Source organism: Drosophila elegans, unplaced genomic scaffold, assembly GCF_018152505.1.
Source record: "Drosophila elegans isolate 14027-0461.03 unplaced genomic scaffold, ASM1815250v1 contig_788, whole genome shotgun sequence".
NCBI lineage: Eukaryota > Metazoa > Arthropoda > Insecta > Diptera > Drosophilidae > Drosophila > Drosophila elegans.
The window spans coordinates 320,103-346,626 of record NW_024546141.1 but is presented as its reverse complement, the minus strand read 5'-3'; the positions used below and the strand labels follow the sequence as shown (position 1 = coordinate 346,626).

The following is a 26,524-nucleotide window of genomic DNA, read 5'->3' as shown; positions in this document are numbered from 1 at the left end:
AATGTTTACAATAACTGGGTTTCAAGTTTTGTTTCCTTTTTATAGGGGTGACTCATGAGTAAGATCTAATGAGTGGAAAGGGTGTAGGCAAAAGCATATCTTGTGTGGGTGTATGTGTAGATGTGGATATGTCACTATATATATTTTGTTTCACTCAAGTGGCTGCTATGTTTATGTTTGAACATTCTTTTAAGGGCCAGCAAGATAAGGAGTGTAGTTTTTAAATTGACATATAAATACAAAATTTAATAATTTCCAATCATTTCGTTTATTTAACAATTACGCTTTAATTCTTAAGCATTTTGTGAACGGCCTCCAAAAGTTATGGCTTGCAACTGCCTGTTTATGCTACATTTACGTATTGCATATATATTTAAAATTACAATGATTAACTAACATTTAATTAAAGAAGTATGACCAGATATGTGATGCACATTTTATACCTTCAATTGTATATGCCTTTCTTTTAAATTTGGTAATTTATCTTCGATAGTATATCAATTTCTGCAGTATTGTTGATTGAGTGGTTCTGAAATGAGCTCCAAACAATTTCCGGATATACATCCGTGATATCACCTATATACTTTCTTTTTTAATATTACATCTTGTCTCTCTTTTTTATTAATATACAGTGATACTTAAATCTTATCGCCTGTGCGAGCTGTGGAATCCGACCTTAGAGTTGAAATTCCATCCTCTGGCATTTTTTAAATTTTCGCATTGAGTTCTTATTTTTGTATTCATACGAACCTTAAAAAACCAAGTTAGCTTGAGTGGTATTAACTGAAATGCCGAATTGTTGACATTACTCCACGGCCAATTTCCTTCTTTGAACGTGCCACTTTTGACACTTATTCATATTCACACCAGCTTTCAATTTACCTACAATGGTAGTTCCTGCCGGGGGAATAAAAGAAATAAAAATAAAATAAGCTGTATATAATTCTTCTAGCTACAGATTTGCTAAAATCGTTAGTTTTTACCTCCCGAGACAATTCATCCAAAATTGGGTTTTTGACCGGAAGCCACCTAATTTAACCACTCCATACTGCAGAATGTGAGCACATAAATTTGTCCCAATAATCAGATCTACATTCCACAGCTTATTAAAGTCGGGGTCAGCCAAATTATAATTCTTCCATCTTGATTTGTCAACATTAACTGTGTTGACTGGAAGATTACCCGTTAACTTTGGGAGTAATAGTGCTTCCATTTTTAAAACTTTCTGGGTATTTTTTTTTTTTATTAAAAGATTTGATGTGCATTTGCGATCGAATTTTCGGTAATCATAAAATATGCGCAGATTTTTCCGAAATTAATGTGCTTTGTGGACCACTGTCAACCAAAGATCGTAATGTTTTAAAATCTCCATTTGAGGATTTAATTTGAACGCGTGCTGTTGCCAATAAAGCATTTTCCGACGTTTCTTTTTTATTATTTTATTGTTTTATCGTTTTATCGCTTTTGGATTGTTTTTACAAGAATGTTGTAGACATTTAAAAAAAAGGTGTTCTTTCTTAACTTTATCCATTCCTTGAATTGGACATAACGACTTAAATTTCGAACATCGAAATATGTTGTGCCCCATACCTTTGCAATGGAACAACTGTTAGTACACAATCTTCTTACATTGCAATAGAATATATTTTTGCAGGCTTTTTCCCGAATAGAGCAAGTCGAACATAGCTGCTGCTCCAAAAAGTAATTCTCATACAGTTGAAGAGTTTGGGTATTACATTTTTTGAGCACCATATGAGCAAATGTCACATCAACTTCGTCTGACAGATTGGCCTTCAGTTTCAAGATGTGTAATGGTGTCATCGCCATCAGGCGATTAAGCTGTTCCGAAAAAATTTTACAATTGTTTTCGAACCGCTCGGTTCCCAAGCGCTTTCTGCGGAACCTAACAATAGGTGAGCGACTACTTTTCGCGCTTCACCTTTTAAAGTTGATTTTAAATAATTAAATTTTAGGGAGGTGCTTAGACTCTCGCTTGTATGTATCAACTCGACATACAATTCTTAAAAGAGATCCAACTCTTTAACAACACCGTGAAATGTGGGGACCTCCATTTTTGGTATGCTTGGCAAATTTTTTCCCACCTCCTCCAAATTACTTACTACTTTGTCCTTAATTTGCTCATTTATTTCAGTTGAAATATTCTGAATGTCAAATTCCAGCTTGCTAAGGGCTTAATAAAAATCTATACTGCAAGCCCCAACTTTTGTTTTTAATTCTGAAATATTTTGCCAGAGGAAATGAATTTTATTTTTTCTAGTTCGCAGAGTTTCTCTTTTCTGGCTTTGAATTTCTTGGAACGTTTCATCTAAATATTCCCTAAACTGCTTAATGTTTCGTTCTATTAACGGATGTCTATGTTTTTTTTTAACCTCTGCCTCTTTTTTAAGAGCCTCATAGTCAATCCTTAATCTTTGTATAATTTTCGTGGTCTACTGGACCAAGCTTAAATAAAAAGGTATAATTGGATATAAATTCTCTTTCTAACCTGATTATAAACTTTTGAAAAATTTCTACCACTTTTTTCGCTAATTTCCCTACAGCCTTTGTTTCAGACTGCCTTTTAAGCAGATTCAAGATTTGCTCGGACACCATTTAATATATTTATATGTATATATATATTATATTAACTTAAAAATATATTATCTTGATGTTGAGCTGGTATTGGCCTCTGCTATAGATGCTGCTGTTATCCTTGCTGCTGATATAGAAGCTGCTGGAAATTATTGATTTTGATTTGATTTTTGATTTTGCTGTTGATGGATTTATTTATGTGTTTATGCTTATTTTTAATGCACTAGTATTTTTGTCTTATCGCAAACTAAATGTTCATTTATCACAAAAACCATATTAGCTGGTGCTAATGGCTGGTGCTTTAGCTTTATTTCAAGACTAAATAAGGTGCTTTAAATTAAAAACAAAAAGATTATTTTGTATATTTTTGCTTATAATGTTATACTCTGTTCCTTACCACGGTTACCACGGCAAGATTCTAAGATTTATAAGATTAGGTAAATTATACAATAGTATATTTTAAATTAAGACGGACAAAAAAAGCAAATACTAATTTTGTTGTATAAGGATCGCCAAATTCTTTTGAGCATCGCTTAATAAATTCAAGAACACTCATAGCCTTGTTAACAGTAGACTTTCAGTGACAGTCGAATTTTAATTTTGGGTCAAGAGGAACTCCTAAATCACTGACGGAATATATTCATATTATGAAGAGAATAGCTTATAAATGAAGGCGTAACCACCATCTCTGAAAACAATCTATATCAGACTGTTAACCGAAACCTTATTGCTAATTATTGTAGGACAAACAAAGTTTAACATTATCAGCATACATTAATACTCAAGAATGTGTTTTAAAGTAAATAGCAATGGGACCAAATGACTTCCCTGAGGCACTCCAGTTGTTACGTTAATCATTTAATTTTTTTAAAAATAACCCTCTAAGTTCTTTCTTTCAAATAACTTGAAATCCAAGTTAAAAGATTATTCGAAAACACGAGCTGATCTAATATAAGTAAAAGAACAGAATGATTAAAAGAATCAAAAGCCTTACTAAAATCTGTATATTGTAAGCAGTGTATTGATTAGATACGATAGAATTATGTGATTAACACATGTACCTATAACTATTTCTAATGGGCTTATGACATTACATTGTTGGCCTCATTCATTGCTCATATATTTTTTTAACTATACTATTTTACGTAACGCGACAAACTTATGAGGATTCCAATGAGCAATGAATAAAGAAAATTGACAGAACTCGATACCCGATAGTAAAATACTAGACTGAGTTGGGCAACAAAAATAACATTCTATATTAATTGTTAGCCGGCTCGAGGTCAGGATGTTGAAAAAAAAACACAAAATTATTTTAATTTTGTTTATTTGTCAATATATTTCGGATGCTCTTCGGCAACCGTCTTCAGGACAACTATAAAATAATAACAACGATTTTAATATTCTTAACAAACAGAAAACAATTTACATTTGACATACATTTAATTTACACGTATGCTTCCGGTGACATGGAGTTGTTAACTAATTTTTCTTTCCCTAGTAAATGTCTGTATAAATAAGCGCAATTGTCAGTGTCCGTTTTGTAGTTCATCCGTATGTCTGTAGTTGTTTTTATGATATGTAGCATTTCTATGGTGAATCGTTCGGCATAGTGTTGTTCTTGTGATAAGATACTCACTCGCCTCTTCGAAGTTCAGAGAGAGATTTATTCGATAAAATACCACCGGGGCCGATACATCTATAAGCAAAATTGTATTTAAAAAGTACAATTTTGCTCATTCATTGGATTTGTAGGCTTATATGTATACGAAATACTTGTTATCATTTAAAGGTAACAACTGAAAACCTTTAAACTTTAAAATTGGCGTGATAAAAACAATATAATAAACCAAACAATAAAATTTGAATTTAGCGTTAAAAAGGCAGTGTGACCGTTAACTTATTACCAAAAAAATCTCAAGCAGTATCCTTACATGTGTCTCTGTCTCTGAGCTTCAATGAATCCGTCAATGAATGAGGCGAACAATGTAGTATCATGCCCGTATAAGTAATATTATTTAAGTACTAACTTCAAAATTTATGTACCAATCCCGCTGTTCCGATTCGATGTAAAACTAAGTTGAACTAAAATTGCTAAAGCTAAGGATTGAGTCAAGGTCAGAGAACGGGCACACTACGATTTAAGAGAGAAAATAAAAATATATGAAAAATACACATATCTTAAAGAAAGGTATTGCATAAATTAAAGGTCTATTAGGTCAAAATACACATTTTGGTTAGATTGTTTCTGGTTCTACTAAGTGTAAGACTAATCATTCAATAGTTGCAACTACAATTGCATTACAAGATTTAGAACGATCCTGGGATTTGGAAAATTATGATAAAATTTACATTGAAACTGAAATTTGTGAAAACAATTTTATTAAAACTTCATATTCCATTTAAGCACGATACATTCTTGGGAGATTCCAAGCCACAAACAAATTTTGTGGGCGCAGCAAGAAAGTTAGACGAAGAGTTGAGAAAGAACCACCAGAAAAATTCGCGGTTGCCTCTCAACTCGGGAAAGAAGGAGGTATCTGGGAGGGCGGCTTAAAATCTATGAATGTGTACAATATAGATAAGGGTCTAGTAGTTCGAATAAAAGCTGCTGAAAATACTGAAGAAGAATCTAAATCAAAAAGAATTACTGGAGATGGTTCTAGGATATCCAAGCCGGGGTTGGTAATGAGTATGCTGATATTGATGTTATTTTGTCTAATGTCTAATGCAGCACATACCTCAGAAAATACACCTAAATATAAAATTGAAACGATAAATAAAACGTCAGCTGTATAGTTGGATCCAATGAATGAACGGGAACGTATCTCTTCCTTTTGGAATTTAGTCGTTTTTTACAACATGGATGCTTAGTTTGAAATTATAAGCAAGAAAGCGCTTTAGTAAAAAAGATGATGTTATAAAAAAATAAAGAATTGTTTATGGCTCTTAGCAGCCCAAGAAAAAAACCAGCTGCATAAGTGTTTATGGGACCCTGAAATTACGTTCTAGGATAAAAATATACCAAAATATAAAAAAATTCATTAGATAATTAACACAGCCTTAATATACTAGGCAAAAAGCAATTGTATATAGTGGATTCAACGGCTAATATTCTTAAAAAGACAAATGAGGAAGTTAATAGTTATTTCAAATACATGAAAAAACGGATAAAGAACAAGACAGCTAGACTTCAAGAAAGTTACTATTATAAGGAGTCTATATACTTCTTTTTGGTAACATAACAGTTAAATAGTTGTAAACAGTTAAATAGTTGTAAGACACAAGCAGGTATAATAAGCTCACTAAACGACTTAAATCTTGGTCGGCTTTACTCTAATGTTCTTAGACCAAGCCAACTTAAAGGGGATATATCTAAGATTAAGGAAAGTCTAGTTTTTTACCAGAAAAAATTACTGGAGCAGAACTAAAAGAGGTATATACACTTTTGACAGCTTTGTTTATAGATAAAATATTAATAGTAAATCTTAAAATGCCATTACTTAGCTGATACTCATCTAAGTTAGATGGGGTATGAAGAGAGTTAGCTAATAGTTTATTCTAATTCAAAGTATTTTGAGGTTGACACGTATCATTTTATGACGGAAACCACTTTGAATAAGTGTCATTTTGTTTGGAATAATGGATGAAGACGATATGGTACAATAGGAGCAAAATATGAGAAATTTGTGAGATAGCCAACACAGTCAAAGACAAAATTTGATAGTACATGTTAAAATACCATTACTAAAATACCATACTAATTCAGAGTATTTAGTGTACAATTGTGAGGTTGACACGTATCGTTTATGACAGAAACCACTTTGAATAAGTGTCATCCTGCTTGGAATAATGGATGATGACAATAGGGTACAATAGGAGCAAAATATGAGAAATTTGTTAGATAGCCAGCACAGCCTTAATGATCTAGGCAAAAAGCAATTGTCTATAGTGTATTCAACGGCTAATGTGCTTAAAAAACATATGAAGAAGTTAATAGAAATTTCAAGTACATGAACAAATGAATACGACGACTATACTTCAAGAAAGTAACTATGTTTACAAGAAATCTATAAACTTTTTTATGGTAACAAAACAGTTGACTAGTTTAATTGAAGATTGTGAAAAGACACAAGCAGCTAAAAAAAAGTTTACTAATTGATATAAAAATGGCCTAACACTAATATTCTTAGGCCAAGTCAACTAAAAGGAATTTGACCGTGGAGTAATGCCAACGATTTGGTATGTGAGTTAAGACCACTCAAGCAAACCAGCTAATTGTGTATATAAGCGAATGTTAGACGCTAACTCGTATTGGGTTGAATTAGAATTAAAAAAACACTTGGCCAAATTGTTTTAAGGGCTGAATTGTACAAAAGTACTCTGTACCCCAGTGTTGAGTGGTGAAAGGGAGTTTATTAGCCAGAATAGACTTAGCTTTAAATTTCAGTAGATTTCTTTTAAAATCAATATGCTTGTGACAAGTAAGCCCTCTATCCAGGTGGACTTCAAAGATTTTTACATCAGTTACTTGTGGAAGTTTGTTGGACTTGTTTGCACTTAAGCTTTGGCAAAATATTTCAGAACTAAAAACACTGTACTGTAGATTTTTATTTAACTCTTAGCGAGTTGTAATTTGACATTGAGAATATTTCGTCTGAAATAAATGAGTAAATTAAGGAGAAAGTTGTTAATAATTTTTGAGGTGGTGGGAAAAATAGAAAATTTGCCAAGCCTACCAAAAATTCAGGTGCCCACATTTGACGGTGACGCCAAAAAGTGAGACCTTTTTCAAGAACTGTATGTCGAGTTGATACATATAAGGGAGAATCTAATTATTTAAAATCAGCTTTAAAAGGTGAAGGGCAAAAAGTTGTCGCTCACCTATTGTTGGGAACTTCTAACCAAGCGGTACAAAAGCAATCGTAATCTTTTCTCTGCTGTTAAAAATTTTATTGACAATTAATTATTTATTGGCAATTAAAAAATTTTATTGACACCACTAAAGCTGCCCTAAACAAAATCTAAAACTGAGATTAGTGGGATATCTTCTGAAAGTGGAAGTGTATCGAAATATAATATAAAAATGGAAATAAAATCCCTTAATTCTAAAAAGCCATTGGTAACCAAGGCAATAATATTGCCTTGCCACGTCACCGGACGCAGACGTGTAAATTAAATGTATGTCAAATGTAAATTGTTTTCTGTTTGTTAAAAATATTAAAATCGTTGTAATTATTTTATAGTTGTCCTGAAGACGGTTGCCGAAGTGCATCCGAAATATATTGACAAATAAACAAAATTAAAATAATTTTGTGTTTTTTTTTCAACATCCTGACCCCGAGCCGGCTAACAATTAATATACTTTGGAAAGGTCGCCAAAACCAACTAGAGAAAATTGCAAAAATTAATAAAAGCACTTTCTGTTAGAGAAATAAATATAGATAAATCAGAATGGCAAAGTTTCTTATTAGCTGACCCGAACTTTAATAAGCCAGGCCGAGTTGATGTAATTATTGATAAAGATTTATATACTGTTAGCAGTGTATTGATAAGGTGCGATATAATTATGTGTTAATCACATTTTTTAAATATTTCTAAGTAATATTATATATGTAAGTACACATATGTACCTACATATATGTAACAATCCCACCGTTCCGATTTGACGTAAAACTAAGTTGAACTTATATTGCTAAAGCTAAGGATTGAGACAAAATCAAAGAACAGGCACACTACGATACAAGAGAGCAAAGCGCACAAACATTCTAAAAACCACGCTAACATAAAATTGAAATAAAAATGTAAAAAAAACTACGATAACAACTTCAGAAGTGCGATAGACAACCTTTAAACATCCGCCTTAATCAACATTTTGGCTATCCGAGAACATACAAGTTTTTTTTCCTTATATTTGCGTTTTGGCGTGCGACTCCATTTTGAAATGGACAAAACGGAAATTTTATAGTGGCTTCAAGGAAATCGTGTTCCCAATAAGTGCAACTTTAAGACAACTGCGCAAGCGTGCCTCGTTAAAGTTTGAAAACACTTTACTCCTTTTAAGGATAATTTGTCTAAATTCAGATTCAATCAGTTTGGAACTACAATACTATCGACATTTGTAGAATTGACATAAGGGCATTCGACGAACTTAAGCTGTTTGGTTACGTTTCCGTACCTGATTCCGCAGAAACGTAAGTCTAAAGCCGCTCCCGCCTGCGTAAGCAGAACGAAATCTTTAATGACATCAAACGTACTTAGGGTATCTAGTGAAAAGAAGGGGTATTTTACTGGGGCCATGTATGGTACTCACTGTGAATAGGGAGACGACAGGCATTATGTTAGGTTACGTTGGCCCGAAGAGGTAAGGGGGGGCCTCCCATAGGCCTTTAACTCTCCGGATGTTTCAATATGAACCTAGCGATGCCAGTTCTGGGAAGCCCAGGTATATTCTCCTTGCCCTTGAGAGATCTGGGTGGTTACAGATAAGATGTTCCAGGGACTCGCACGTCCCAGCGTCATCGCATTTCCTGCAACTGCCATTGTTAGTAATGCCTAGTTTGACTGCGTGCGCCGCGGTTAGAAAGTGACCTGTGTGAATTCCCACTAGTAGTCTTCAGTGCTTCCGTGGTAGGTGCTCCTTGACGGGCTTCACATTATTTTTTGCCCCAGTGTCTATCAGGAGTAATCTCCGCTCAACGGTAAGCGGGACCTTTCTCTAAAAAATTAAGAAGATCTTTCTAGTCTATTGCTTAATTGCATTCAGTGCGGCTGCGGCCGTATTTTTTTTAATATTGCTCTTCTTTCTCATTCCTTCAAAAGAGTTTGGCCTTTTTGGTTCTGAGAAGTAGAAAACTGTGTATTATTCTCCTGGGATTGTTTAAAATTCTTTGGATTTCTAGGCTTAGAAGATTATGGATCTAAATCCATGGGCTCTGGGCATGACCTCGCTTACCCCGATCAGTTCAGTTATCCTGTATGTGCCAATAGTCATTGTTTTGATTTTTTTTTGCTTTTTGTTTCTCAGGCACACGCTGTTGGTCCTTGTGGTAATCAGAATTCTGATTTCTCTGCTCGACGGCCTTGGCATATGTTGCCGCAAACTTACTTCGTTCAATACTCGCCTCTGCTAGCTAACTAGTGCCAGTGCTGCTGGCAGATCCTTAGGCTGTGCTGGAAAGACGACCGCCCTTAAGGCCTGCTAATGCGCGCTACTGCCCTCATATGGTTAACTAACTCGCTCGGCAGGCGGCACTGAGGTAGGCGATTTAGCATCTTTTTTGCATTTTCAAAATGCGTATCTACGATTTTTAAACGACTCTATTATATATAAATGTTTTGCAACACAGTGAGCAAACATTTCCGGCCCTATAAAGTATATATATTCTTGATCAGCAACACTAGGAAGTGATATCGGAGAAAGATACACTGACCGATAACGAAGGGCAAAGAATACATAAGCCTGAAGCTAAAAGTTATGGTTTTTTACCTCGATTTTCTTGGGTCGACTTTTTTCACAATTTGCACTTTTTCCGGCTTTTTAACCAAAAACTACGGGCAATTACAAACATCTACATACTCATTTATTCTGTTCAAGTTCAAGTTCTCTGTTACAAACATCTATACTTTCATTTATTCTGTTTAAAGGACGACTCACATACATTTCGACATCATCAGCATACAACTGTACATTTAATTCAGATAACGTATTGGGAAGGTCATTAACATATAAGGTAAACAATAAGGGACCAATCACAGACCCTTGTGGTACAACATGATTATCATTTTCATATGAAGACGTAACAGTAAAACAGATTGACGACGATTTTGTAGGTACGAAGACACAAGTGTGACTAGATTTAGAAAACATAAACATATTACGTAGTTTTGCAAAAAGGACATTGTGGTTTACTGTATCGAAGGCCTTACTGTAGTTCAGTACAACTAAGAGTGTAACATTGTTTTCGTCTATTTGTTCCCTTAGGCAATTTTTAAAATAGCTGAGATGTTTCTTCTGCTTCTGTTTTTGCTAAAATCAGACTGATTATTATTAAGCATTGCATTGTCGGACATAAATGTATTAATTTCAGCCATGAGATTTACAAATATCTTTGATAGGTATGGATGGAAATGAGTACAGACTCATTATTTGATTTGGGAATCGGAATTATTTTAGTTGTTTTCCAACAGTCCGGATATGTAGATTTTGTCAGTGCAGTATTAAAGGTATACGTTATATATGGAAGGATCTTTGGCAGCAGTGTTTTTATAAATTTGGGGCTTATGTTGTCAGATTCAGTGGCTTTAATCTTAATTCTTAGTATACTCTGAAGGACATCACACTGGTTAACTAAATCTAATAATTCAGACAGTTTCAGGTAAAAATCGTGGGTTATCAAATATTTATTTTCAGTGATTTCAGGTTCTGTGCAGCTTAAGAACTTTTTATTAAGTTCATTAATATTTATGTCTTGCTCAAGTCTTTGATTAATTTTTCATATTCCGAGGTTTTTTAATATTTTCCATGTCTGAGTAGTGGAAGATGCGTTGTTGAATTTACGGGAATAGAAATTTGTCTTGGCGATATCAGTAAGTTTGGTCACTTTTTAAACGATTTGAACACCGCGTAAGCTTGAGGTGTCCTGTACCTTCACCATTTATTATACGCCCCCACGCTGTAATATTGCGTCTTTGATGTTTCTTTGCGTGGGCCGGTGCGATCGAAAGAAAAGCTGAATAAAAGATAATTAAATTAAAGCAGAATAAAGAACACTTTAATCCAGAAGTGGTAACTGACCCTAATCAAGTTATATCGGAATAGGAAAATATCTGTTGAAATGGCATCACACATTAATCTCGGCGAACTCAAACTAATGGAAATCAAAAGTTTCTTTGAAAAACTTGGCTTGTCCACAAAGGGAAACTAATTGCGCAGTTAAGTGCTGTACTACCGTCGGAGAATGCTACGGAGTTGTACTACGAAAAGGTGGAGTCTACGAAAGGTGGAGGCGAAATTGGTGTTGAGATGGCTTTGGCCAATGCAGCCAACAACAACAACGAAGAACAAGACGTCGAGATGGCTGTCGCCAATGCTGCCAACAACAACAACGAAGAACAAGACGGCGAGATGGCTTTCGCCAATGCAGCCAATAACAACAACGAAGAACAAAGCGAAGAAGAAGATGAAGACGGTTTCGGCAACGAACTTAAACTTGTCGAGACAGTTGATTGTGGTGGCGTTCAACCTTCAGGAACCGGCGTTCAACCGAGTACTTCAACCTTCGGCGTTCAACCAAGTACTTTAACCTTTGGCGTTCGACGTAGTCGAGCTAGCAACATACTGGACGAATCGGGTGGCAACGCTGCGGGAATGGAACAGGCGATGCAAAATTTACGTTTCTTGTCAAGCCAGAAATGAACTTGAACACCATGAAAGAGCAACTCCCAGAGTTCAACGGCGATGGCAACATAAACGAATGGTTGCTGGTGGTAAAAAATGTTCGTAATGTGTTCAAAGTCAGTGATGACGTCAGGCGTCCATTAATTTGCTCACGCTTAAACGGCAATGCTAATTTTTGGCTGTCATCTCGCCCATCACTGTTGTCTGGGAGTATCGACTTGATTCTGGCACAACTAAAAATTATTTTTGGAACCAAGGATAATGTTTTGGAAATGCGACGCAAGTTTGAAAACCGCCAGTGGCAATTCGGTGAGAAGTTTGCCATCTACTACATTGACAAACCTACTCTGGCACAAGACATCGCTATGACTGTTCACGAACTAGTGCAGTACTTGATAGATGGCATACAAAATGTACAACTTAAAAACAAAGCGAAACTACAACGTTTTGCAGTGCCTGCTGATGTATTGGAAGCCTTTCAAGATGTAGAGAAACCCAGAGCTCCTGTACATCAAAAAAAAGATGCAAGGAAAGTCTTCATCAACCGCTGCGACCCCGGAACAGAGGGTTGTCAAATGCTTTAACTGCCACAGTCTTGGCCATCTGGATAAGGAATGCCGCAAGCCAGTACGGGCTGATGGAGCTTGCTATGCCTGTGGAGAAGTTGGACACTTGGCTAGAGAGTGTTTATTGTACAAGAAGAAAGAATCTGGCAACGAAAATGTAAGACACTTTAGAGTTCAATTTAAAAATACGATACATAATTCAAAAAAATTGTATTCCATAGATTCATAGATTCGGGAAGCCCCGTCTCATTTCTAAAGAAGTCAGTAATTCCCAGTAACGTAATCATTGATAAGAACAAGTTGAATAATACCTTCTTCAGAATAAACGAAAGTAAACTAAATGTAATTAGAAAAACAGTTTGTCTTAATAAAAGTTCAAATAAAAACGTATTAATTGAATTACTGGTTGTAACTGATGAATCTGTAAGGTACTCAATGGTAGTAGGACGCGATTTTTTAAATCTAAGTAATTTTAAGCTCGTACAAATAGTTAACGATGCTAACCAATTATTATTATTAAGCCAGTGGGTATACATTTAGTGGAAAAGTGCGAAAGTGATTTATCAAAGTAGATTTCAATGTAGAGAAACAGGTAGATGTAGAGACAAAAGTAAAGAGCAATCTTGGAAACAATTACAAAGTAGATTTCAATGTAGAGAAACAGGTAGATGTAGAGAAAAGAGTAGAGAAATCGAACAAGCCCGAGGTACCGAAATGTTTAGAAATTATAACGAATATTAATGTTGAGGCCAATGAAGCTATAGATGACGAAGCTGACACCAGACTAGACAATATCGTTGCGAATGAAGAAAGTTACAATGTGGATTCATTCGATAGAGACATGCTTAATATAAATATTATTTGCGATGGCAAGGCGAGTTAAGTATAGTTGAAAACAAATTAAAATTTAGACTTGATGAATGTAAATTCTTGCAATCATCCATTGATTACTTGGGATATACATTCAATGGGGATGAGATAAAAGCGAACGAAACGGGTTTAGAAGCAATAACGTCTTTTCCAATGCCCTCAGAAGTCAGCGAGGTCTCAAGCTTTACAGGATTATGCTCTTATTTTACAAGATTTGTTAAAGATTTTTCTATTATTGCAAAGCCACTTTACGATTTAACCAGAAAATACAAGAAGTTTGCTTTTAGTAAAGAAGAACTAGATGCGTTCACTATACTGAAGGAAAAGTTAATTGAAGCTCCAATTTTAGCAATCATATATTGATCCATATATCCAAGAGATGAGACAGAGTTGCACTGTGATGCAAGCTCATTAGGTTATGGCGCAATATTATTACAAAGGAAAAGTAATAACAAATTTCACACTGTCTTTTATTTTTCGAAACGTACAACCGATATGCAATCAAGGTACCACAGCTTTGAGTTTGGAAACTTTAGCAATAATAAATATAAAAGACGTAGAGAATTATCAACCACGGCACAAAGTTTTAGACAAAGTAGAGTTTACAATAAATAACACAAAAAACCGAAGTTTGAATCAATATCCAAATGTAATGTTGTTTGGGGTTGGGCAGAGGGGTTGTTATATTGATAGTTTAAAAAAAAAATGTTGATTCAAAACGACAAAAACCGCAACTATTTTCTGAAGGAAATAATTTTTTGTTCGAATTTTTAACTCGCAGCAAGGCGTGTCCAGTAAGTTAACTCCCAAATTCAAAGCGCCTTATGTTGTGTCCAAGGTGTTAGATTGTAACTGGTACTTTATTGAAGACGTAGAAGCTTTCAGCAGTCACAAGTGCCATAACATATGGGTATATGGGCGGTGCATAATATGAAACCCTGGCGTAATGGAAAAGACAAAGTTGATGTTAATGATAGTCCAGATATAAAAGATAAGGAAATAGATCCTGCTGATGAAATTAGCAATACAAATAAAATTATTGTTACTAAAAACAAAAATAATATTAAAAGCATAGAAGTAAACGATAATTGTAAAATAAATAAATATGGCAAAAGTAGCATTGTTACTAGAAGTAAGTCAACGAGTATCGGGAGATCCTTATAGTCAGGGCGGCCGAATTGTAGTAATCAGAACTAAGTAAGCAAACTACTCTTAATATAAACATGGCCAAAGTAGTTTTAAGTTATATAGTTAAGTTATCTTTTAATGTGTGTGTAACCCTGGATATATTTTGTGTGTGTGATCCCTGGTTTGTAAAAGTACCGATGCATCCCTAAAAAACGCACGAACGAAGAAGAACGAGGCATTCAAAAAAGCGTGGCCGGTGCGATCGAAAGAAAAGCCGAATAAAAGATAATTAAATTAAAGCAGAACAAAGAACACTATAGTATTAAATTGTTTTTGTCCTCCACCAGAAACGACACAACCAAGGAGAGTTATCTGAAGAAGCGGTAGCCCAAGGATCAGCTTAATTTGCCCAACACATAATAAATCATAAAGCATGCTAGCTCTAATTAGTAAGTCTATTCGTTGAGGCTTGTGAAAAAAGGGATCAGCTAGTTGGATATTTGCTGGAATGTTCCAATTCTCTATGATTAGGGCTATGCTTGGTTGATTATCAGTGATATATATATATATATATATATATATATATATATAGTCAGATGTAAATACCGACGGTACATCATTCACTTAATACCCTTGTCTTACCGAGTCCCGAAACCAGAGATGCTGAGCCGGTCCTTTTTAGCTGTAACAGCTGTGCGAAACGAGAAGTCAGAATATGCAGCTGGGAGCCTGAATCAAGCAATGCCCTCCATGGAATGAAAATACCGGAACGGCTTTTTACGAATACAACAGCAGTGGCCAATAGCGTAAAATCAGAAGCTGAACCTTGAACGATTAGAGAGGTAGTTGGCAGAGAACTGGAGGCGTTAACTTCAGAAATGATGACAGAATCAGTTTCAATTTCTAGCTGCAAAGAGTTTGTATAATAATGCAATACACATTATTATACACACTATTTTCACAAACGCGGCAATTTCCGCTTGTACAAGCTCGAGTAGGGTGCCCACTTTTAAAGCAATTGAAGCATAGAGACAGCTTCTTGATCTCAGCATGTTGCAAGAAAGGATATAAATGTTTAAACGTAACACGCATGGCAAAATGCAAAATGGTTACTCTGGTAGGCAACAAACGATCTCCTGCTATTAATAGAGCTACTTTTACTATTTGTTTCCCACCGGACAATTTGAGGTATAACTCCCCATGGCATGTTGAAGGTTATACAGTTCTCGGCACCGATTCTCCAAAAATTCATAGAATTTCTGACCCGAGGGTATTTTTTCCATGGCGGTGGACTCTTCCCAACCAGTTTGCGTGGAAAAATCAAATTTTTGCAATAGCATGTAAATGATGAAGAAATCAGCAATCTCCTCAGCTGATCCTAACGAATCCAAATCCCGCAAGTTATCCAATCCATGAAACCAAGCCGCTTATGGCTATTATAAACAATATTTTCAAACTCTCCAACTGCCGTGGTCTTTGTATTTGCCTTTGAGGTCCGATTTTCGGTTGCCCAGCTAAGTTTCGCAAATCAAAATTAAAGTAAACATCAGCTTTTGCGTTTCAAATTCCCACCAAATTGTATCGGTCAGCATAATTGAATTTCACAATGAGATGCAAAAGTTTCATCTTCAGCTTTTAATTTAAACATAAAAAAAAACATATAAACATATAAAAAAACATAAAATAAATTTAGAATCCTGATTTTCCTCTGCTGCCATCGGTTTCTGAGAAGATCGCTTTTTGAAACGCAAGACTTAGGTTTCTTTTGGTCGACTTAAGGTCACGGGCACTGAACTAACTCTTGTCAAAATTGGATCAATCAGTGCAGAGGGTATTATAATTTTAGTTAGAAGTTTGCAACGCAGTGATGGAGACATCTCCGACCCTATAAAGTGTATAAGTTAACTGTGGCCAGCAAAACCAAAGTTGTGGACCACAGTTTACGTAAACATCGCGCCGGCCAAACTGCTGACACAGCGTCTGGCCGGATGCTCGTGCATAGCCGGCAAGCACTGCCCATTGGAGTGGCCGCTATGAAGTTCAATTATGTTAGCTTTAAGTTTCAGTTCTGATCCAACTTTTGAATAATAAAGAGCCATCGCTCATAAACCTAACTCCGTCTAACAGTCGTTAACTGCATATAATTATTTACTGTCTGAGTCCATAGATCAGCAGGTAAGAGGGGCAGTCACCCCTCCAACGTAATCATCCTAATTCAGCATTGGGACACCTTCGGCCAGCCGGCCAATAATCAACAGCGGACATAACGTTCGCCTGGGAGGAAGAAAAGGAACTTCCTGATACCGACGGCGACTCATCACCCACCGGATCAACAAATAAACTTACTGGCGCTCAACTAGTGGTAACAGATTACCCCACCGAATAAAGCTAACGCTTGGAAACTAAAAGTGACGGCGGCGCGGGAAAAAACGTAGCTGCAATACAACACAAAATTCACAAAATATGTAAGTGGGCCCTTCGGCCAAAACTTTTATGTCTTCAGTCAAAGTTATCTATATAATTCGGACCACTGTCTCAAGAAAAACAAGCATTTAATTCTGCCCATTTAATTCTTGTAACAACAAAAAAAAAGAGGAAAATCAAATAAATAAATAAACGAGTGCGAAGTGAATTTTTGGAGAGTTTCAGTATTTAGAATTTTATAATTTACAATTTGACAGCAGCAGATAAACTAAAAGGAAATACGACCCATAAAGTCTTTCAACTTTGTCTTTGTTTATGCAGCGCTTTTGCTTACGTGCACGGATTTCTGTGCAGTTGAATTCGACTACTAATGAGTGATCCGCTTCTCCAATAAAGGAACAGAAAACAATACTCAAGCGACTCAGAGTCCGAGAGTATAGGGCAAGTCCACGCCCCAATCCCAAGACGCAGGCCCCCCGTCCCTCCTACAGACGTCATGGATCCCGAGCAACTTAGGTCCGTTATACAGGCAGCTGTTAATAATGCCCTAACAGAACAGGCCGTTCAGAACCACATAAGAGAGCAGGGGTTAAGACAACAAATCGAAGAATTGGCTGGCAGGGTGGCAGCAATTAATACTTCACCAGCAACGGCCGCAGAAATAAAAACATACACGGCTATTCAAATAGATGATAATATACAATGTAGCGAACCTTTAGATGCTGTAAAATGCTTGCCCGAATTTGCGGGTGCACAGGAAACATACGTTTCCTGGCGACAGGCGGCCACGGCCGCTTACCATATTTTTAGACGGTATGATGGTAGCAACGATGGCAGCTCGCGCCACTACCAGGCGGTTATCATCATTAGAAGTAAGATTAGGGGCCCTGCCGACGCCGTGCTGTCTTCGTTCGGCACGGTACTAAATTTCGACGCGATAATAAGTCGTCTTGACTTCACGTTCAGTGACAAGCGTCCAATGCATGTCATTGAACAAGAGCTGGGAACCCTAAGACAGGGTGGCATGACTCTTCTACAGTACTACGATGAGGTTGAGAAAAAACTCACCTTATTGACAAATAAAGTCAACATGTCGTATGACGCGTCAATGGCAACAATTTTGTGCGCCAAATTCCGCGACGACGCTTTACGCGTGTTCATTTCAGGCCTCAAGCGAAACCTCACGGATGTGCTCTTCTCGGCAAAGCCGAAAGACATGCCATCGGCCTTGGCCCTGGCACAAGAAGTGGAATCGAACCACGAAAGGTATATTTTTGCAACTACGTTTGCAAGAAGTCAGGAGGACAAAGATCGTTGGCAAAATCCAAAGCCACAAGATCGTAAACAGGACAAGCCCTTCCCGCAGCCTAATCAACAGTTTGGTGCCGGTAAAAACCCGCACTTTAGCAAGCCACATAAGGCCCAAGTGCATTCTGCACCGCAAAATAATACTCCGGAGCCAATGGTTGTTGATTCATCCGTTTCTAGAATTGTACAACCGACCCAAGCACAGGCTTACCAACACGGGAGACCGGCTACGTCCGGCCGTTCAGGCCCTATTAAAAGACAAAGAGTTAATAATGTCACTCAAGGCGGCGAGCAGGTCGACAAAAATTATTCTAGCGCAGCGTCCAGTGCAGCGGAAAAAGTTGATGACGATGCCGTTGAAGATTATGATTCAGATGCCATCAATTTTTAGGGGAAAATCCCTGCTACCCGTCCTCAGACGAAGAGTAGCGGCGGCTTCCATGAAATTCCTCATAGACACGGGCGCGTCTAAAAACTTTATTAGACCTTACAAGGGGCTAAAAGGCGTCCGCCCGGTAGAAACCCCTTTCAATATTCATTCAATCCATTGCGCAACACAAATAACACAGAAATGCCTTGTCTCAATTTTCAATATAAAAGCAACATTCTATATTCTATCGGACCTATCAACGTTCGTTGGGATAATCGGCCTCGACCTATTAACACAGGCTGGGGCATCGCTTTGCTTAAAATCTGGGAGTCTTAAATGGGGTACGGAAGTCGAAAAAATTTCCTTCCATACCTGTGCTGATGTCAATTTTACTAACGTAGATTGCTCTGATGCACCCCCTGTGATCAAAGATGCCTTTATAAAAATGCTTAAAAGCAGAAAAAGGGCATTTGCAAACCCCAATGAGGCACTACCATATAACACTTCGGTAGAAGCCACAATAAGAACAATGGATGAAGAACCTATTTATGCAAAACTGTATCCGTACCCCATGGGGGCGGCCGGTTTTGTTAACAAGGAAATCCAAAATCTATTGGACAACGGCATAATCCAAAAATCAGTATCCCCGTACAACAACCCAATATGGGTAGTGGACAAGAAGGGCACTGATGAAATGGGAAAAAAAAACTTGCGACTAGTAATTGACTTTCGCAAGCTAAATGAAAGAACGATACCTGACAGGTACCCCATGCCAAACATCTCCATGATATTGGGAAACCTAGGCAAGGCCTAGGACCTTAAGTCAGGATACCACCAGATCATACTCGCAGAGCGTGATCGCGAAAAAACTTCCTTTTCGGTAAACGGAGGGAAATATGAATTTCGCAGACTCCCTTTTGGTCTGAAAAATGCTGCCAGCATTTTTCAAAGGACAATCGAAGACATTTTGCGAGAGCAAATCGGCAAATTTTGTCACGTATACGTGGATGATGTGATTGTTTTTTCTGAAGATGAAGAATCACATGTCACACACGTAGATTGGGTTCTAAAGAACCTCTACGAAGCAAACATGAGGGTGTCTGTAGAAAAATCACGCTTCTTTAAAAAGAGCGTAAGCTTCTTGGGATTCATAGTCACCAGCAATGGTGCAACAACTGACCCAGAGAAGGTCAAATCCATTAAGGACTTCCCGGAACCAAAATCCGTGTTTGAAGTCAGATCATTCCTTGGCCTGGCGAGCTACTACAGATGTTTCATAAAGGACTTTGCAGCAATAGCAAGACCCATTTCGGAAATCTTGAAAGGGGAAAACGGAACGGTTAGTAGACATGGGTCACGGAACATTCCGGTCCAGTTCTCTGAGGCGCAGCAACAAGCGTTTCAGAAGCTGCGAAATATCTTGGCATCTGAAGACGTCATGCTAAGATACCCCGATTTTAAAAAAGCATTTGATCTAACGACAGATGCATCGGCCTATGGCATTGGCGCGGTATTGTCCCAAGAGGGTCGTCCCATCACAATGATCTCAAGGACATTGAAAGACAGGGAAAAAAATTATGCTACAAATGAAAAGGAATTGTTAGCTATTATTTGGGCATTAGCCAAATTACGGCACTATCTGTACGCAGTAAAAGACATAAATATCTTTACTGATCATCAGCCCTTGACTTTTGCGGTCTCGTAGTCAAATCCGAACGGTAAAATTAAGAGATGGAAGGCGCGCATCGATGAGTCAGGTGCGCGTATTTTTTATAAGCCTGGCAAAGAGAACTTGGTCGCGGACGCGCTGTCCAGACAACAACTCAATACCATGGATGAGCAGGAAGCTGAATCATGCATAGCCACGATACACACCCACACCATTGATTCTACGGACAAACCACTGAATTGCTTCCAGAACCAATTGGTTCTCGAAGAGGCGCGCTCCCCATTGAAACGCAGCTTCATACTGTTTGGGAACAAAAGGCGTCACTTAGTTAGCTTCTCTTGCAAAGAATCATTGCTCAGAGAAATCGCAGATACTATCGTTCCTTATGGCGTAAACGGCATCCATTGTGACCTACACACGTTGGCCATGATACAGGACCAGCTGGTTCGACAATTTCCAGCAACAAAATTCTGGCACTGCAAAAACCGAGTAACAGACATTTTTGCAGTTGATGAGAGGCGAGAAATTATCACAGCCGAGCACAATAGGGCCCATAGATCGGCCCAAGAAAATGTGAAGCAAGTGCTCTCCGAGTACTACTTCCCGAAGATGGCGAAATTGGCCAGCGAAATCGTCTCAAACTGTAAGACATGCGCGAGAGCCAAATACGACAGACATCCAAAAAAACAGGAGCTGGGTGAGACACCAATCCCCTCTCATATAGGGGAAATATTGCACATAGACATATACTCCACCGACAGGAAATATTTTCTCACTTGCATCGACAAATTTTAGAAATTTGCTGTCGTGCAACACGTCCAATCAAGGACCATTGAGGATCTTAAACCAGCTTTACTTCAGCTGATGAATTATTTTCCAAAAGCTAGAGTAATCTATTGCGACAACGAACCGTCGTTGAAGTCGCAGACAGTCTCAACCTTGATCAATAATCATTTTGGCGTTAGCATTGTAAATGCACCGCCTCTACATAGTGTTTCAAACGGGCAGGTAGAGCGGTTCCATAGTACCCTATGGGAACTCAGTCGATGTTTAAAAATCAACACCGGAATAACCGACACCGTGGAAATAATTCTATTAGCCACTACCAGGTACAACAAATCAATCCACACGGTCATTGACAAAAGACCAGCTAATGTTGTGCAGGCGAACTCGGACGGCTTACAAACAGAAGTCCGGGAAAAGATAAAAAACGCACAGGACGCGCTAAGAAACAGGGAGAAACAGGACTCGGCAGAATAGGGTCTTCGAAGTTGGAGAAAAAGTTTTCGTAAAGTCCAACAGAAGGCTAGGGAATAAACTCACACCCTTGTGTGAGGAAAGAGCTGTAGAAGCGTACCTGGGGACCACGGTCCTCATTAAGGGGAGGGTGGTCCACAAGGACAATCTTAAATAACACAATCAGATAATGTCCTTCTTTTTATCCATTTTTATTACACTTTTAAGCCACTTGGCGCTAATTCGTACTAACCATAAGTTCATTGCCACCGGCATGCCTTTTAGTTTAAGCTTATGTTATTGGTGGTGGGATACCTCTCGATGAACAAAAAATAGCTAAAGTTTAATTCCGCAGGTTCGGACTCATACCTTACTTTTTCCTATCCTTGGCGTCGGCTCACATAACCGATTATTCTCAGGCAAAGTATATCCGCATCGTTGACGGCCAAATACTAGTGTGGGAAAAGTTCGCGTTCGTCACCCACACAGCGAACCTCTCGGAGTATGCGCGCGTGGTGGAAGAAACAGACAACACGATAGACATGTTTCCACTATCCCACATTAAAAAAAAGCTTCTAAGCGTAGATACCGCCCACCTCCAGGACTTGTTAGAGTCGTTGGGCGTTCATCATTGAGTAGCTAGGAGTCTAGATTTCTTAGGGTCAGCGCTAAAGGTCGTAGCAGGGACACCAGGCGCAGGTTATTTAGAGAAAATCAGATTCACCGAAATGAAGCTAGTTGAGTCAAGCAATAGGCAAATTCAAATAAACACGAAAATCCAAAATCAAATTATTCAGCTAACATCGACCGTTAATCAAATTCTGAGATCAGCCAAAAATTCACAAGTAGACACTGGACACCTATATGAGACACTACTTGCTAGAAACAGAATGTTGATGATGGAGTTACAGAATTTAATGCTTGCATAACCCTTGCCAAAATTAATATTGTTAGTCCGAACATTTTAGACCATGAAGACTTAAAATCAGTTTGGCTTGAGGAACCCACCAACACCCCCATAGGGGACCTTTTGTCCGTTTCGTCCGTGAAGGTTCTGCAGTCCGTTAACGTTTTACATTTCATCATAAAATTTCCCAAAGTAAAATTAGCATGCAAGAAGATTACTATCTTTCCAGTCGCTCATAGTGAGACAATGCTGCAGATAACAGAAAACATTATAGCGGAATGCGGCGGAGAAATTTACGCCATTAAAAACTGCTCCGTGTCACCGGGAGCCACATTCTGCCGTTTGGCGGAGAGTTCATGCGCCAAAGAACTGCATGCTGGTGGGATGGCGTATTGCCGAACACAACAGAGCGACCTGCACCCAATCACATACGTGGATGAAGGGATCGTAATCATCAACGACAGGTCTGCCAGTGTTCGAGTGGACAATGGGACAGAAGTCTGGGTACATGGCACTCACCTTATCACCTTCGATAAACAAGCCATAATAAATGAAACCCTCTTCATCAATCATGCTAACGCCCAGAAGCGAACTCCAGGGGCAGCCAGTTCCCCCCAATTGAACATCACTGCCAACCAAAATGTTATCAGCCTCCCGTACCTTCACCGCTTGAGTGAACGAAACCTGGAGTTCATCAAGGAATTCCGAGACGAAATTGACGACAACCAAATGTATCTCGCAGCAATTGTTGTTGGAACAATATGCTGTGCACTTATCTGCATTGGTCTTACTTATCAGCGACTTAGTAGGGCAAAAAGATCTGCCATCCAAATAAAAGTGATTGCAGATTTAGGATCGACCGAGGGCGGTCATAACTTAAAAGGTGGAGTAGTTAACTGTGGCCAGCAAAACCAAAGTCTTGCCGGCCAAACTACTGACACAGCGTCTGGCCGGATGCTCGTGCATAGCCGGCAAGCACTGCCCATGGAGTGGCCGCTATGAAGTTCAATTATGTTAGCTTTAAGTTTCAGTTCTGATTCAACTTTTGAATAATAAAGAGCCATCGCTCATAAACCTAATTCCGACTAACAGTCGTTAACTGCATATAATTATTTACTGTCTGAGTCCATAGATCAGCAGGTAAGAGGGGCAGTCACCCCTCCAACGTAATCATCCTAATTCAGCATTGGGACACCTTCGGCCAGCCGGCCAATAATCAACAGCGGACATAACGTTCGCCTGGGAGGAAGAAAAGGAACTTCCTGATACCGACGGCGACTCATCACCCACCGGATCAACAAATAAACTTACTTATATAATCTTGATCAGTTTCACTGGGATAGTCGGTCTATCCGCTTCTACGAAGACTAGTCCCTCAGTTTAAAAGCTATCTGCATGAAACTTTCCCAAAAGTTGTCTTTCTATTGCAGGTATATATATAAGTATATAAGTCGGAACGAGCCGGATCGGACTATAGCATATAGCTCCCATAGAAACAATCCCCAGCAGAAGACTAAATAACTTTTAGTGTCTAAACAACTTGCCAAATTTTTCACACGCTCAATGTTCGGACTCGATAGCTCGAAAACAAAATTATCAAATTATAAAAGAGCGATTGACTTCAAGAGAAATCAAAGCATCAATAAAAGCAATCACGATCCATAATTAAGCTCTCTCTCAGAATCTTCGAGATTCACCCAAAAGCTCGAGACCGAGGGTCGAACGTCAACCCTTACAGTTCAATTAGAAAAGTTCAGCTTGATACCTACAATGAATTGGTCAGTGTTCTTCATTATAATAATCTTGTATTAATTAGGTTAAATAAAATAAATAAATATTTTGTTAAACTTACGAATTATACGAGTATTTAATTATATATATTTTGTTTTACTCAAGTGACTCAAGTGTTCAGCTCATATACCTATGCCTCTTCCATCTTGACCTTCACTACCCGTACTTTCTCATCCTTACTTTTATGTACTTGTTCTATCTTTCCTAACGACCATCTCGATTCTTCCTTTATTATAACTACTTGTTCTTTTTGTGTAATGTGTATTTTTACCTAACAGGCCATTAATTTTTGTAAAACCCTTCTTTAAGATATGTTTATATTAATCTGCTCCAATAATCATCAATAATCAACATCAAATCGGCCTGGCTTATTAAGGTCCGGGTCATCTAACAAGAAATTTTGCGATTTTGATTTATCTATATTTATTTCTTTTACAGGAAAGCTTTTATTATTTTTGGCAATATTATTAATGTTGTCTTTTAGAGTTAGGCGATATTATTACAATTTTTATTTTATATTTTGATACACATATACCTTAAGAAGATATCCCACTAATCTGAGTTTTAGATTTTAATATTTGTGCTGCCTCATCTGATATAATACTGCTTTGGGATCCACTGCCCATCAGGGCAATTTCCTTTACTATATCTTCTTTGAGCCTGCCACTTTTGGCACTTATTCAAAGTGGTTTCCGTCATTAAACCATTCCGTCAACTTCAAAATTGTACACTTAATACTCTGAATTTGTTTTAGTTATTAACAAACTCTCTTCCAAACTGGAACTGGAATTACACTATACAATTTCGATGGATGCGTGCTAAATAATGGTATTTTAAAATTTATTATCTACAAACAAGCCCCTAGCTGTCAAAAGCGCCCCTTTAGTTCTGTTCCAGTTCTTTTGCCTAATAAAATAAATTTTTCATACAGATTTTCATAGATTTTAGATAGTTGACGTGGCCTAAGAATATTAGTGTTAAGCCGGTCATGATTTATATCAATTAGTAAGCTTTTTTAGCTGCTTGTGTCTTTTCACAATCTTCAATTAAACTAGTCAACTGTTTTGTTACCATAAAAAAGTTTATAGATTTCTTGTAAACATAGTTACTGTCTTGAAGTATAGTCGTCATATTCTCTATTCGTTTGTTCATGTACTTGAAATTACTATTACTTCTTCATTTGATTTTTTAAGAATCCACTATAGACAATTGCTTTTTTCCTAGATCATTAAGGCTTTGCTGGCTATCGCACAAATTTCTCATATTTTGCTCCTATTGTACCATATCGTCTTCATCCATTATTCCAAACAGAATGGCACTTATTCAAAGTGGTTTCCGTCATAAAATGATACGTGTCAACCTCAAAATTGTACACTTAATACTCTGAATTTAAATTAGCTATTAGCAAAGTCTCTTCTGACCAAACTGGCAAACCCCAAGCTGTCAAAAGCGTTTATACGACCTTTAGTTTTGTTCGAGTAAATTTTTCTGGTAAAACTAATTTCTCGGTTAGACTTTCCTTGATCTTAGGTATATCCCCTTTAAGTTGGCTTGGTCTAAGAACATTAGTGTAAAGCCGGCCAAGATTTATGTCGTTTAGTGATCTTATTATACCTGCTTGTGTCTTTTTACAATCTTTAATCAAACTATTTAACTGTTATGTTACCATAAAGAAGTATATAGACTCCTTATAATTGTATTAATTTTCTTGAAGTTAAGCTGTTTTGTTCTCTATCCGTCTGTTCATGTATTTGAAATAACTATTAACTTCCTCATTTGTCTTTTTAAGAACATTAGCCGTTGAATCCACTATAAAGAATTGCTTTTTTCAATACCTTATACATTTTTTATATTTTGGTCTGTTTGCATCCTAGAACGTGATATTAGGGTCCCATAAACTCAAATGGAGCTCGTTTTTTTCTTGGGTTGTTATGAGCCATAAACAATTCTTTTTTTTTTTTATAACATCATCTTGTTTACTAAAGCGCTTTTTTGCTTATAATTTCAAACTAAGTATCCATGTTGTTAAAAACGACTAAATTCCAAGAGGAAGAGACACATTCCCGTTCGTTCATTGGATCCAACTATACAGCTGACGTTTTATTTATCGTTCCAACTTTATATTTAGGTGTATTTTCTGAGGTATGTGCTGCATTAGACATTAGACAAAATAACATCAATATCAGCATACTCATTACCAACCCCAGCTTGGATATCCTAGAGCCACCTCTAGTAATTCTTTTTGATTTGGGTTCTTCTTCAT

At 37.5% G+C, this 26,524-nt stretch overlaps 1 protein-coding gene across 1 annotated transcript; it reads left to right on the top strand.

Annotated features, from left to right (window-relative positions):
- Positions 1-8,349: 8,349 nt before the first annotated feature.
- Positions 8,350-12,759, top strand: LOC121467822. The gene is made up of 2 exons (XM_041710132.1): positions 8,350-8,786; positions 11,414-12,759. The coding sequence occupies exon 2, from the start codon at positions 12,007-12,009 to the stop codon at positions 12,574-12,576; it is 570 nt and encodes a 189-aa protein (XP_041566066.1). The 5' UTR covers positions 8,350-8,786; positions 11,414-12,006; the 3' UTR covers positions 12,577-12,759.
- Positions 12,760-26,524: the final 13,765 nt, after the last annotated feature.